Source organism: Lotus japonicus, chromosome 2 (genome assembly GCF_012489685.1).
Source record: "Lotus japonicus ecotype B-129 chromosome 2, LjGifu_v1.2".
Classification (NCBI taxonomy): Eukaryota; Viridiplantae; Streptophyta; class Magnoliopsida; order Fabales; family Fabaceae; genus Lotus; species Lotus japonicus.
The window spans coordinates 89,296,521-89,312,481 of record NC_080042.1 but is presented as its reverse complement, the minus strand read 5'-3'; the positions used below and the strand labels follow the sequence as shown (position 1 = coordinate 89,312,481).

The following is a 15,961-nucleotide window of genomic DNA, read 5'->3' as shown; positions in this document are numbered from 1 at the left end:
GAAGAAATTAGACAGAGATATTTTAAATTCCTAGTCTCTTTCAATTATTTAATGTCAACATGACATATGCTGCATGCAGCTAGCAGAAATGAATACTGCTTTTACTCTGTCTCATCTCAGACAAGAAAATGATCATCTCCTGGAGATTCCAAATCATACCCCATTTGAAAAGTTTTTACCTTAACGTGAAATCAATTCGATAGCAATTGCTCGTGACTTTGGAATTTTTCACTCCTAGAAATTAAAATAGGGGAAACTGGTAGTTTAGTTTAGTGCTAACCTCCGATTTCTTGGTAGTACAGTTAACACATTTTTAAAGAAGAATGAAAAACTAAATTGATAACTGTGATACAATTAAAATCGCTTATTTCTTTCCTTTTCAATATGAAAATGAAATTAGTTTTAAAAATTAACTAAACATGATTTTACCTTACACTATTAATATCTATGTTTGTAATATAAATGACTTTTATTCAGCTGAGGATTTGAATGAATAGTGTGGTCCTGGCCTGACTCCTGATGAGTCATGATTGCTAGATAAATGTGCGCTTTGTTATACACTGCCAACTTGTTTGATGGCCCTCTGTCTCCAACCTTATCCCCCGTTAGCTTTTCTGAGAAATTAATCCTCATCGACCATCCATTTTAAAAAGGAAAATGATATATGAAACCGTGTAGATTTTAGTATTGTGTTGAAGTTGGAAATACCGTTATCAGTGTGTTAAGTACTTAAGTTAAAAAAATGTTAACATAAGCTAAATTCGTGAATGTATTATCCAAAGAAATTACATTTTGGGTTTTAATTCTTGGAATGAAATTTTCAAAAATACATTTCAAATTTTAGTTTCCAATAGCTGTTTTCGTGGCAATACATATTAACGATGGTTAAAAACTGCCCGAAAATTTGTATGACTATATTGGGTGTCAAACTCACAAAAGTTTGGGACCCTTTTTTCAAGTTATGTGAAGAATTAACATGCATCAGCATCTCTCCAATGCATACCACCAATGTGTTTTAGGAGAAGATCTCTAGCCTCTAGGCAATGTCTGAATATCTTTGTTTTTCCAGCGCACAAAAACAAATTGAGAAAATAAAAGCATATATGATCGATCTGAAGATTCTTGTTTTGAGATTAGCATGGACCACAAACTTAGTATTGATAACGCATTGGGGAAAGGTGAGGGGAATGAGCAATATGGGCCATATATGCAAACCAAAGAAAAAGCAAAGCAGGGTTTAAGCGTCATCAAAATTATTAAAATATGGGCCCTGGCCCGAGGCTGAGTGTATAAAATTATCTCTTGATTTGCTTAATTAATTACAATGTGTTTGTTTTAGATTTAGGTGATATTGGTTTTCATTGACAAAAAAAAAGGGTGATATTAATTTTTGTAACCACGTACAAATCACATACACATTCATGTTTTCTTAAAAAAACTACGAGATCTAAACCTCCTTTAACATGTTTGAGTGTCGAAATTCACATTATGGATGAATTGAAGGTTGGATTTTACATTTTAAATCGTTTATATTTTATAGAATTCATATATTGTGTGATGAATTCAATTAATGTTCTTTGAACTTTATTATATATTTATATTGAATTTGAAATAGTTGAGATGCCGCATGTCGTTTTTAAATTTATTGCTTAAAGACTTGTAGTATTTGTACGGGTGATTTAATTTTTAAAAATTTAAAATGACTTGTTCGATGCCCCGTACAGAGATGATGAGGTAAAAGTTCATCTTGTTGTGGGGATGGGGATGAAGATGGAAGTAGGATGTGAGGACGGGGAGCGTGGAGTGCCTCCCCGCCCTGAGCGAGTTTCATCCCCTACTTAACACACTACCTCTCACGTTTAAAATAGGATAAGACATTTGAATCATGAAATTTGCTGGAACGAACAGAGTGACCAATATATTGTTGGTTTATAAAATAGATTTAAGATATGCTTTGATACCATCTTATAATTTTGGTTGGACCTAACTTTACCATAAAAAACTAGCCTCCTAAATTTTAAGTGGGCTACTCGTAGCTACATATAAACATTTATTCATATAAATTTCACACTTCAACCATTCAGTTATAAACATGAGAAGGTTGTTAAAGTTTTACATTAATTACTAATTAGAGATATGGAAATATAACTGCTTATAAATAGTAAAATAACTCTCACATGTTAGACCATCTACAATGGTGTTGAAGTTGGTATGTTTAATGTTGAATTGTGTGTGCAATGGTGTTTATTGTAAGTGTTGAAAGTTGAATTATGGAGAGAGATGATGAAGATGTTAAACGGAGTTGAAACCTGCACCCGGCGCCACGTGGCACGCCCTCGTTGGTGCAGGTTTGATTGGAGAGAGAGAGAGGTGCATGTTTGATTGGAACGCGACACGTGGCCATAGCTGATTGGTCCGACGGATTTCGTTTTTTTTTCTAATCTTTCCAACTCAATTATTTCACTCAAAAAAATTTTTAAAAAATATAATTTTTTTTACCAAAATTCATAATTTTTTTTATCTATAAATAGAGATTTGGTTCGTTTGATTTGGACACAGAAAAAAAAATGAAGTTTTCCACCATCTTATTATCTTTCCACAAGTTTTTAAGTTAAAAAAATAAAATAAATTGTTGTATATATTTTTTTAAAAAAATATTAAATTGTTAAGTGTTTTAATTTAATTTAATTTAATTTATTTAAGTAAATAAATTATTGTTTAATTTAATTTAAATCGAAAATTTTAATTTTATGTAATCATAAAAAGAAAAATATAAAATTAAATGAAAATATGAAATAAAAAAGTGGTGGGGTAGGATGTTGAATGAAAAACCATTGGAGTGGGTAAAAGTTGAATGAAGTGTTGAATTGGAGAGAGAATGTGATGTAGAATGTTGGGAAGAGAAAAAGTGAAGTGTTGAGGGTGTTGAATGTTGAAACCATTGGAGATGGTCTTATGGGTAGACATAAATCTTAACCTAAATTCTAAGATAGTTCTGGTCTCTAGCTCATGCCTCTCATATCAGCTGTTTATTGGAAATTTCTTCTGGGACCCATCCATAGCCATAGGGATCTGAAGGATACTCTTCTTTCTTTCAGTTTTGTGTCATTGCAAATGGTGGGGCCCTGCAGCCCAAAATTTGCTGTCATCTGAGCATCGATCTCCTCTCCACACTGCAACATACTCATTGGCAACTGTGGGCTTCCTTCATTAAATTAAATGTGATGGAATTTAATTCATCAAAGGCCATCGTATCAATTTTTCGTCAGTTTCTTTCCCCATTCAATGTGTAACTTACACAAGACAAACTAACAATTCTAGGGTCATGGTTCATCATCAACTACACTATCCCAAAATCTTTACTTATATCCAAAACAAACTCGTGTGTGAAATCTAGAGTCAAATTAAAAAAGCCACCTTGATTGTTGCAGTAGAACAACCTTGTAAAAATCAACATTACTACTATGCGGTGTTAAGAAATATATTAGGTGACAAGTGCTTGTTGCTTTGCGCGCCAGTTCTTGTTTTGGTTTTTACGGAACAAACGTGTAGCAGCAACAATTTCCTCCTGTTCCCGTAAATTCTACATATAACAGAAATGGAATTGACAAGCTTGTAGGTGTGTTGAAATTATCCAAACACGTCCTAATCTTGAATTGTAGTAGGTTTTAAACTTTCAAAATTACTATTACAAACTCATTAATTTAGATTATGACTACACTTTTGCATGAATTGATCTCAATTTTCATAGCAGGTGTCAAAAACTAGTGTGGGGTTGATGCTAATTTTCGCACTAACAAACGTAAAGTTGATGCAAACTGTTCAAAAAAAACGCCAATTAAATTAAAGTTAGTGTTGCTTATTGACAATTAGCATTGATATTAGGACCGACGCTTACACACCGGCTAAGTCAGCATCTAGTCATCGACAATTAGAAGCAAATTTAGGTCGACGCTACATTTATCGATTGCCCTAACATCAATAAAGGCTGATCTCGAACAAGTCCATCTTGTAGCCCACAAGCTTGTGTCAGCCTAACAGACGCTAATATTTGTGTGACTCCCTAACTCCCTCAAACCCCTACCCAATCTCCCTTTGCCGCCCTCTCCTCCATCTTTCGCCATATATGCTACCCCTTTACTCTCTAACTTCCTCGAACTAGATATGTCCTCTCCCTCAACCACTCTCGCTATGTCGTACCCTCCCCCGCCGACACCAGATTTGCCACCCTTTGTCTGCTACACCGTTAGATTTGCCGCCCTTTCACTTCCTATCTCCCAATGTCGCGCCCTCCCCCTACCAATCGACACCAGACTTTCCACCCTTTGTCTATTCCATTGTCAGATTCGCTCTTCACTCCCTATCTCCCTCAACCACTCTCCCTCTATCGCACCTTCCCCCCACCGACACCGGATTTGCCACCCTTTGTCTACTCCATCGTCAAATTTGCCGCCCTTTACTTCTTAATCCCCTCAAACCCTCAACCCCTTAATATTGCCACAACACAACCTCCTTGTCATTTCCAGTGATGTCTTGTTGATGTTGTCATAGCTAGCATCTATTGTCGCAGCCACGACCTCCACTGTCATCACATCCGTCCATTATATTATTGTCTTGCCAAATTTTCTATCGGAAGACTTTCAATTCAACGAGTCGTCACCATGACTACATTGTCCATCAACTTTAATATCACTTGTTGGAGAGACAATAGGAGTTTATGAGCCTACACCAATAACCACCAAGAGATTACTAGACACCACATCTTTACCTAAAACTTTAAAATATTGAGTTTACGGGTCACATCTCTTACAATGTCTTCACCTCACTCATTATCAATGTGAGATTTTAACTCGCTCTTGAATTCTCAATAAAAAGGAAATGGAATGAAAGAGAAAGTTGGATGTAAATAAACTAAAACACTACGTTATTATTTAAGGTTAGTGCAATAACCAGATCAAGATATATCAAACTAATTTAAGGTTAGTGTAGTTACAAAAATCGAACAATTAAATACATATATGGCCAACAAAATCATGGAGAACAATCTGCTATACAGTTGTACAATATATAGAGATAGAGCTACACCTAACTAGCTATAACTTAAGACTGCGTTTCTCATATCTTATTACCACTTTTTGCTGTCCTTTCACAATGCAAATAAAAAGACTAAGGAATATAAGAGAGACATCAAAGGGGCAAAAAATGTTATCTTGTGATGATATAACATAATTAATAAAGCATGCATCTTCTTGTATATGATCATATTATGATGATGTAATAATGTGAGTACTATGTTGATTGAATTGTCTAATTAAATCCCTCCAAAGTCTCTAACAGAGAAGGAATTAGTTTTCTCCGGCGTGTTCCCGGCGTGGCGTAGCCCTAGGGTGAGTGACACGTCACCGGCGGTGGTCCCAAATCTGATGAGTGTGGATCCAATGTCACCACCACCACCACTTGCAGGCGCGGTCCCGTAATCTGCTGCAACCAAGCTGCCATGGCGACACTTGTCGTCTGCGGCCATAATTGACCTGTGCGGTGGCAGGTCATCGTCTGAGACTGAGTCAAAGCACTGAGACACGGGTGGCGCCACCTCAGAGGCGGTGGTGGCATTGTTGATGGCCGTGGTGGTGGCTGAATGGTTTGCTTGGTTTTCCGAGAAGCTTTGTGATCTATTGATTGCATGGAGTGAAGGGTCGCTTTCAGTGGCATTGATATCGGATCTTTTGCCTGTTGGTTTTGTCGTTGTTGTTGTTGGAGGTGGTGGCGCTGTTGATGTTGCAGATGATGGTGGTGTGGTTGGAGTTTGTGCTTGTTGTTGGCCACTATTGCTTTGGTTCCTTTCTCTCTCTTCTGCACACTCTACTTCTTTGCGTTCTTGTTGGTACATCTCTTCCACCATGGGTTTCCACAACCGTACCCTGGCATTTATGAACCAGTTTGATACCTGCATTGCATCAAACCAAACATCCCAACTCAATATACACTTGTACTATCCATGGATCCATCATTTAGTTTTTTTAGTAAATGCATCATTTCTAGCCCATACTTAACAATTTGGTCTAAGTCCAACTCTGTCTTAAAACCTAAGATGTGAGGGTACGTCATTCTACCATTTATAAACACTTTATTTAATCTATATTTAGTAAATGTATGACTACTTCTTAACACATCATCTCGTATTAATAGCATAAAATTTGTCAGAATAACATCTGCAAGAATTAACTAAATTTCCAAACATAACTCAATCATTTTCTCACCAAAGTATATAGTTTATGTTTAACCAATAGATAATATTACTATTCATCAAACACAAGAAAAAAAGGGCATGGAAAATCTTTCATTCTAACTCGCTGTTTGTCCCTCTATGTGGTAAACGGTGATTAGGCACCGAGGTATATGGTGTGACACAAAGGACAAGGAAATAGCATGTTTAACATGACATATAACGGGATTACATTATCCTACAAATGGAACTATTCATCAGTAGTTTCCTCTAAAACATGACAGTGCTTTAATTGTTGTATGACCTTAAAGTTAAGTCCTACCCCATATACTGACCACTGCAGGGGGTAGGCATACAAGGAAATTCATAGGCTTTATCTTTCTGATTTTTCTCCGACACTAAATTACAAGTACTCACTAGTATTATATATAGTTTTTGGATTATCTGGACAAATACAGAAGTACATAATAAGTGCAGATTCTGCACATGTTCAAAATAAATTAGGCCAATACAGGAGAAGAAAAACTGATTATAATAATAGAAATAATAAATTTATATTCCTATAGTTGTCCAATTCTTCTAATAAAAATATTATTTCTATAGTAATATATCTTTTGGGGAAAAGGATAACTTATGTGCAATACTATATATTTATAAAACGTGTGAAAATGAAGCATATCTTATGTGCAACATTCTATATCACTATATTACTGAGATAACAACGACCTAGCAGGCGAAGTTGCATGGATAACATGGCATTAGCAAAGAAGATGGAAGACATTAACATCACAACCCCAAAATACACATTAATTCCCCAATTTATGGTTCCCAATGTGTAGTTGGACAAAGCCAATTGATATGAGAGAGAAAGGGTAGTAAATGGGAGTGAGCTAGCTCAATTGAAAGCAGCAAACTTTCATGTCCCATTGCTTCGTCTGTACTTACCTCTGCTCATTTAATTTCAGTATTAATTATGTCAAGGAGTAAAGTTTCCAAAAGTAAACTAGAAAAAAAAAAACTTTGGGGAGGAGAAAACTAAATTTTTTGAAAATGACCAAAGCTTGTCCACTTATAAACCATGCTTTTACTTTCAACATTTAGTACATACAGTATTATATACTACATTTATAATATACTTCATATATATGTACTAAAACCAATTTGTATCGAAACTCTTTTAATTTTTTATTTAAATTTTTCTTAGTCCACATTAAATAGAAGCATAAAACAGACATTTTACCTGATAGAGAAAGACAAAGAAACAAAACCCAAAATGATGTAAGTGGCATCTGAAATTACTGCTGGTCCCTTTCCATCAATGGGTTTCTTTTCCTTTCTACTTTGTTTTTTTAAGGGGCCATGCCATGCATGGATCTAATTAAAAAATCAGAGGCTATATAGCTAATAATGATCTCTTTCTGTTTGTAAGGTCTACAATGTAGGACTCTATACATTGCATTGTGGAAGAATTGAAAGCTAGAGTGGGAAAGGAACGAACCTGATTTCTTGATAGCCCAGTCTGTCTTGCCAACAGATGCTTATCTGCATCGCTTGGGTACCTGAGAAAGAGACCAGAAAATGACATGAGAGCCCTTGCCTTAACCGTATAAAGACTAGGTGAGTTTTGAAACCTTTCTCTCTTTCCCTTTCTTTCATGGGCGTGAGAATCTAAGCGAAAAATAACGAAAGATCTATGTCCTAGCAGTAGTAAAGTGGATCGGTGCTGCAAACACTGACCACTGTCTCTAGCTAGCTACTTTATCATCATCACGTACTCTTAATCAGTTAATCTAATTTAGGTGTTTGTGTTAACACCTTTGTGGTAAAGATCGATGCTGAGAAAAAAATTATTCTAGTTAAAGCCATGATGCTCTACTCTGCATCTTTCCAATTCAACTTTTTGGCGGAGAGACAACTTCTAAGGACACTGCAATATCACTGCATTACTGCTGCTGTGAACGATCATATGTATACGGACATTGCACAAATTACGGCTTTTCTATTCTCTCTTTCCTCCTGCCACCCTTCTCACCCCTGCTACTATTATTTTTAGTGAATGATCACAGTTTCTTTCTTGCAGTTGCAGTGTGTTATCTTTTTATGATATAGCATGGTAAATTTAAAAAAGATCATTATTATCTAGTTATAACATAATAAAATAAGCATTTTAAGAAATAAGTGAAAGTATTAGGCAAATTTGATTAGAGAATACTAATGTAATTATTACACTTCTAAAAGTATGTTACTAATAAAATTGAAATTTTACATGAAGGGTAGCCCTCTCATGATATTTCTTACACAAAATAATCAGTAATGAATCAATTACATATGAGAGATTATAGCAGTTAGAGTACATTTCTTTATTTAATTCATCTCCCACTCTAAATAGAGTAGTTTTTATTAAATATTAGTGATACTATATTTTTATTAATTTTATATTATCTTCTTTTAAAAATTGCTAGAATGTGTTTCTTTTACTTTGTTGATAACTAAAAATAATATAACAATTAATGTATATATTATATTATTTTCCTTTAATTAATAAGATGAAGAAGAGAGGGTGAGAGGGAAAAGAAAAAACATACGGGTGAAGAAAATGCTCAAAAAGCCAGGCTCTCAAAATGTTGACAGAGCGTTCAGGCAACCCTCTCTGTGGTCTCCAAGCTTCCTGTTCCATCATCCCCATCTGCTGGAACGCTCTCTGCTGTCTCAGGCTCTGCTCCAGCATCTTCAGCCTCGGCGTCTCTCCCCTCGTCAAGCCTGAACCCCCGGCCCCATCTTTCTCCCCCAGCACCTCACAACTGTGCTTTAGCTGTGCCGCAATCGCCTCCTTCAGGCACCGGAAGTGCCGAGACATTGCCTTCTGCGCCAGTGCTGTGTATGGAACTGCCGCACCGAACCCCATCATGAGGTCAAATGAATTCACCACCATCTGCATTTGCTCGCAGTAGTGGTTGTATCTTCGGTCAACCTGCCAAAAAAAGTCAGTATATAAATTAGCCCATGACCGCAACTTGTTATATCATGAAATGAATGATGATAGGATAGGATAAATAGTTATGATGATGCCATGTTGAAAGAACCAATGAAAAGAAAAAAAAAGGGAAAAGTAGAAGATAGAGGGACTACACACATGCATGTTTCTCATTTACTCATCAGTTGGGTGGTTCATGAAAAGCTAGATTAACCAACTTAGCATTAATAACACAAGCAAGCTTTTGGTATACCAAATTAATGTGGATAGTTTAGTTTGATTAAGGAGGCGTTTAACAGAATTGATTCTACATAATTTTACAGTGGAACCAAAGTACATGTATTGGGGATGAAGTATTAAAATAATTGGTGATGGGTGGGAATGAAGAATATTCTTGAGTTTCTCTTCAGCACTCTTCACCAATGAATTGGTTGTGGGCATAAACAACTTTTTTAAAAGAATAAAAAAAATATATGAATGAATTTTATCTATTAAAGAAAAAGAAAAAATTAAGACCCCTATGGATATTTTTCTGGTCAACTGAGACATGATAACAATGGCTTTTGGTGCAAGGTTTCCATGATAGGTATAGATCTGGAAGGTGGAAATGGCATTGATAACAACTTGCTACGTTATAGATATGGTGGTGCCTTTCTTCTTCCTTTTCCTTCTGTTGGGGTCTGTCTATCTCACTCATTACTAATCAGGAGGAACGTCGCTTCTTGATGGACGTATTTGATCTCATAATTCATGGTTTTCACCAGAAACCCAAAATCAATACAAAAATAATCGTCACACCAATCAAATCACAGCATTAAAAAGCAATAATTATATATTAAAATAAGGAAGAACAATTTCCATACCAACTGATCCTATGTAATGCAACCCTACTCAGCTCTACTAGTAGTACTATATACTATAGTCTTTACATATATGATATCTTGCCGGCTTTTTACTTTCTGAGACTATTTAAAAAAAATGCAAATTAATTCAAGATACCGGCCAGAGAAATGTGTGTTTTGTTAATCAGAAAAATGAATTAATAATGCAGTGATTAATTTATTGACTAAATTAATAAAAATGATATTGGAGGACCTTGACTCTTGATGGAGAAGAGAGGTTGAGAGAAAGAGTAAGAGAGAGATTACATGCCTCATCAAGCATGGCTAGGAGTTTGACCTTCCTTCTCTGATGCTCAATTCTATCAGCTGCTGACAACGGCGGAGGAGGAGGAGCTTCCTTTGAAGAATCACCGCCGCCACCGCCACCACCAGGATTTGATGAATTCTGGTTACTGAACTTGCTTTTCTTAAATTGACCCCTCCCAACACTGCAAAACTCTTCCAGCAATTCCTGAGCTGCCTTCACATACTTTGAATTTCTGAGAACATTCACTGCACCTAATGATGACCCTCCATATCCCTGGTGGTGGTTGTGGATTATAGTTCCCCCTTGCAAATGCAATGCTTGTGGACTAGGATTATGAGTCTTGTACTGATACTGAGAGGAAGAAGAAGAATTGGAAGGTGCTCCTTGATTGAAATATAGAAAACCAGAATTATCACCCATTCTCAATTCTTCAGCTTTTGCAGCTTCTAAGTGCTGCAAAGAAGATGAGAGTGATAATGAAAGACCTTGACCTTCCACAACACCTCCAATTTCTGAAGGTGTGTTGTTGTTAAGGCCTCCAGCTTCTTGTGAATTTTCAGGAACCCATGTGAATTGTCCATAAGACCCTCCCGAGCCTGGAAAGCCTTGCAGGGAATTGGAAGAAGCTGCAGGATTAGGAAGAAGCATGTGAAGTGTGGAGGAAGTTTCTGCTTGACGGTTATGCGGAGGAGGAGAAGGCGATCTTGTTTGAGAAGGTGGAGGAGGAGGGTTCATCAGAAAAAGCTGCATGGCAGCAGCTGAATCTGTAATCTGATGCTGGTGGCTGTTTTGATTTCTTCCACCACCACCGTACCACTCACTGCTACTTGCCACTCCTTGCGGCGGCGGCCTGGACCGAAACGTGGCTGACATGTGCTGCTGCTCCAACAATTCTGCCGCGGTGGCGGGAGAGAAATTAAACATCTCCGACAACATCCCGGCGGTTTCGTAAACCGGAGGAAGCCCTTCCTCTATTGCTTCTAATGCCGGTGCTGCCTCGAACCCGCTTTGCTGCGGTCTAAATTTGTTGTCCCTCCGGATCTGCTGTGGCGATGGCGGCGCAGCTGATCTCTCCAACCCATTTGAGAAGGTGAAGATTCCTTGCTGCTGGTGGTGGTGGTGATAATCTTGGGACATAGAATTGGAATGCTGTTGAGAGAGAAGAATATTGGATGGGAGTGGTGGTGATGTTGCTATTCCCATATCAATAAAAACATCTTCATATCTCCTTTTCCTTCACCACACCTTCCTCAATATCCGTATCCGACCCAACTGTAAACAATCAATGAAAGAACAATTGTGAAAATCTATATATTAAGCACTGCCACTCATGTAGTAATTGAATTGTTGTCAATCAATTACATATAAATATGTGTGGCAGCAAAATAGAAAGAAAGATAATATATAGAAATTAAGAGAAGATAGATGTATGTTGAGAGAAGGAGAAAGAGGAGGGATATGTATATGTGTGTGTATATTTATATATATGTGATATGTGATGACGTGATGTAGTACCTGTTAGAGTTGCAGGGTATGAAAGGATGCAAAGTTCTCAGGCATCGTTTTCTCTTGTGAAAGGTTTAATATTACAGTAACAGTTGCAGCTTCTCACTCGATCCCTTTCGCTCTCTTTCTTTCTCTGTTGTCGTCTGTCGTCTCTTTCTCTTTCTCTTTCTGAGGATGCTCTTCACGGTAAGTTGTTTTTTGCAATCACCTACTGGAAAAAGAAAGTGGAAGTCACATAGTCACATACACAATAATATATAAAATATAAAGAAATGAAAATGGAGGCTTTGGGGTATCATACTTGTCTCAAATGAACACAGACCCAGAAAGAGAAAGGGAAAGAGAGAGAGAGGAAAAGAAAGGCAACCCGTCGCTGTCCTTTCTCTCCTTCGGTCTTCACCTCTTGCTTTAGTTTTTTCCCCACCAATAATGTCCTTTTATATATACTTCTTCATCTTAAATTTTTTGTATTCTATATATCTTTTGTTTAATTTCACACATTTTTTAATTATATTGACATAAACGGTAATAAATTGTACGCACAAGAAATATTCATTGCTTGGAATGACAATAATAACCTTCCCTGGCTACGATACAAATATTAATCACGTTTTCGCCAAAATGATTATTACGGTTCATTTAGCACCTTACGGATTCGGACTTTCACTTTTTGTAATACTTTCTAAATTTATGTAAATTATACTAATAAGTGTTCTTATATTATCAATTCAATAATTAAAGGTAGTAGTAGAATGATTTATTGAGAAGGGAGTGTTTAGTGTTCTTTTTATGAGAGTATTTAATGTTACGTACTAACACTATTTAGTAATAGGGTTCAGTTGTGAATTCTAACTAGTCGAGATAAAACAGTTGCGAAGTCATGGATATTCAAATATCACATCTTCATGTAAATGTAAGTGCGGTTAGCTTTCGTTGATTAGAGCTTGCTGTAATGTGGTGATGAATCATACTTGAATGAAAAATTGTTAATAACACAAGTGGGACTCCGAGTCCCACGTTGGTTAATTAATAATGAGTGAAAAAAATTATGGGATCTATATTTGAATGATTTATCTAATGTACGTCTTAAGGTTTTAAGTAAAAATGTGGTGTTTAGTTACTTTCATGTCTTGTTTCAATTCCTTTTTGTTGAATTAAAATGTCTCCCCAAAAAGAACCAACACGATTCGCACTCAATCTCTATAATACAAGTGAATATGTCTCAATTAGTCGCTCTAGTCCTTTCTTATATGGATTGAAACATTTCTCTTTTGTTACTCATTGACTGTGTCCTCTATCCTTCTTCATAGTGACGCAGTTGACATTTATATGGGTTACAACATGATTCTTTCAATCTTGAGCATACATATATCATGAAGTCTTCAACAGGGTTCTTCAATTCAAAGGAAAAAATTAATGACCCTTTAACCTAATTTACACTTGGCTAAGTCAAGCGGTCGGTTAAATCGAACCTGTGCAAGTAGGATCCTAATCTAATACGTGGGGATACCATACACAAATGAAAACAAAATCAATCACCTATGCTAGCTAGGGGTGGAAATAGGCCGAGCTGAGCCAAGCTTTGTGCGGCCTAGGCCTGGCCTACATTATCTTTTCGTGACCCAAGCCTGGCCTGTGACCTATCAATAGGCCAAATTTTATGGCTTGACCTGGCCTTTTCTAAGGTCTGGCCTGGCCTACAAGCCTGCTTAAAAGCCTATTTAACAGACAATTTTATCAAAAGAAGACTATTTGGCTTGCGGGCTAATAAGTCTTTTATATATCATTGCACTTTCTTTTCAAATAAAAAAACCTGTATCATTGCATTTCAAAAACTACACCTGTATCATTGAATATGTCTGGAACGTTTCTAATCTAGGTTAGGGTAGGGACTTAGGGTTTTCTTTTATACTAAAGTATACATCAGTTTAAAAAAATCAAATAATATATTATTATATTATATTTATTTACATTATTAATAAAAATAATATATAAATAGGCCGGCCTGTTAGGCCAAATAGGTTTTTTTAATAGTTTGGGCCTGGCCTTTTTAGTTAAACAAGCTTTTAAAAAAACCTAAGCCTGACTTTTTTAATAAAAGAGCCGAGCCGAGTCGAGCCTCTAACGAGCCAAGCCATAGGCCTCTGACGAGCCGCCTGGCCTATTTCCACCCCTAATGCTAGCTGAAGTATATGCTAGAATAAAAATTGATTTTTAATCAAAGTTAATTAGTAGTAAATGATAACAATATCATCAAATGTATTGTAATGGCTTATGTGTGAATTGAATACGTCCTTTGGAAATCAACGCAAACTACGGAATAAAATATAGATAAGGTGAGTACAAAGTCATCTCAATGATCCAAACTACCACCATCTTTTCTGATATAGTGAAATGACCACAATGCCCTCATTAATCATTGCCTCGCCGTTGAAGCTCAGCCCCCGCAGTTGGTAGCAAGGTCATTTTGGTAATCTTAGGTGCTAGAAATTCATTAATAGCCCAACCCGAGTGAAATAATATCGGGAAAGAGGGATTTTAGAAGAAAAAAAGGAAAAGGAATGCTAGACGAAGTGGATGGATGGCACGTGCGAATGGATGGGCAAAACAGACAAGTTAGGTTTGTGTGGGAGAAATAGGGTCTGAAAAGTACCAATAACTGATTTAAGGTTTTGCACTGTCACCATGGCCATGTTCATTTGCCCTTTAGGTATACCCTTTCATTTTTACAGGTGTTTATAATGTTTCACCTTCTTCCTCTTATGATTGAGGTTAATATATAGTTTTCACTTTTAATTATTACATATTTTATTAATGTAAATATATAAAATTTTATTAAGTAATTCAAAAAAAAGTTATAGATGTTAAATGAATAAAAAATTATGCATCATGTAATAATAGGTGGTTCTTTGATGTTTTCTTGTATACTACTGTGATTTTTCCTTTTTTTCCTCTCTCCCTACTTGTATTGGGTTGAAGTACCCCTTATACTTCTTTTCAATATATTCTTTAGGCTTATAAAAAAAATCATGTAATAATAGTTTTTTTTTTAATTTTAAAACTAATTGCCATCATTTCTATATAAAAACAATTAAAATACATATATTTATAGATTAAGATTTTGAAACAAGTTGCATAATAAAATAGACTTTAGTTGTTACTTTGGTTTTTTTTTAATAGAGAAATCGGTGTTAAGTGTGAAGTAACTTGACAAGTTTCCTTTTTTGGTACAGAGCTTGACAAGTTACTTGAACTTTCAATTTTCATTTTATGTATCAATTAAACATAAATTCCTGTAAAGACATGATAGGTTTCGCTCCATCATAGCTGGTTACTGAATAAATGGAGGAAGACAGACACTTCTCACTAGTTCCTTTTATTACTTCCAATATTTTATTTTATTTTTGCACTTTACAGAATACCCGTGCATTAGTTACTAGTGTAATTTTTTAGAAGATTTCTAAATCCGACCAATGTAGTCATACGACAGGCATTTGGAAATGCTACGGTTAAATTGCGGCAGTTGAAATTGCCACAAATTTAGCTCTTGTTCTTTTGCCTTCTCCAATTTTATCATTTTCATTATGGTGGAGGGAGGTTTTTTTTTTTTGCAAAGGTCACCACTTAAATATTAAAGTAATATATCTTCATATTTTAATATTAAAATCATCAATAATTAAATTTAATGAACATAATTTTATTCATACATTCTTATATAAAATGATTATTTTTAATTTTTTTTAATATACCTCTCGTGGATCGCTCACGAATATATGCATGTTAAAAGACTTAATCAAAACAACATGGTGGAAACTTCATAAGAGACGAGCTTAATTACAATTAATATACGAAAAAAAGATACACAAACCATTTAAAATGTAGTTTTACTTCCAACCCCCTAAACTATAAGTCTAACCATCATAAAATAGTGTGTTTAAAAGTAAGTTACACGGTTAAGTGGTCCGTGTATTTCTTATGGCTTGTAAAAGAAAAAGTGGTTCGTGTATAAGAACTTATCAATATATTTGTCATTACCGGCATGAATATTTTTCTAACATAGCCGTACATTTATATCAATTAATTAAAGTCATGTGTAATAAACGACC

General features: G+C 35.7%; 1 protein-coding gene across 2 annotated transcripts; it reads right to left on the bottom strand.

Moving 5' to 3' along the window:
* Window positions 1-4,986: 4,986 nt before the first annotated feature.
* LOC130740772 (BEL1-like homeodomain protein 4) lies at window positions 4,987-12,280 on the bottom strand. Of its 2 annotated transcripts, none has more exons than XM_057593462.1 (6): window positions 12,157-12,280; window positions 11,865-12,066; window positions 10,353-11,621; window positions 8,812-9,197; window positions 7,725-7,785; window positions 4,987-5,947 (listed from the first exon to the last, which is right to left on the bottom strand). In XM_057593462.1, exons 3-6 carry the CDS (start codon window positions 11,550-11,552, stop codon window positions 5,312-5,314), a joined length of 2,283 nt encoding a protein of 760 aa, XP_057449445.1. In that variant the 5' UTR covers window positions 11,553-11,621; window positions 11,865-12,066; window positions 12,157-12,280; the 3' UTR covers window positions 4,987-5,311. The 2 variants fall into 2 exon arrangements, with proteins under 2 accessions (XP_057449445.1, XP_057449446.1); XM_057593463.1 differs by having other exon boundaries at window positions 11,865-12,063; window positions 12,157-12,273.
* Window positions 12,281-15,961: the final 3,681 nt, after the last annotated feature.

Bases quoted from the DNA above. Each gene is read 5' to 3' on its own strand.
- LOC130740772 (XM_057593462.1), bottom strand. From the start codon at position 11,552: ATGGGAATAGCAACATCACCACCACTCCCATCCAATATTCTTCTCTCT. The intron at 9,198-10,352 runs GCATGTAATCTC...TTTTTTTGGCAG, and splicing joins TCCTAGCCATGCTTGATGAG to GTTGACCGAAGATACAACCA. The intron at 7,786-8,811 runs GTATGTTTTTTC...TCTCTTTCTCAG, and splicing joins TTTGAGCATTTTCTTCACCC to GTACCCAAGCGATGCAGATA.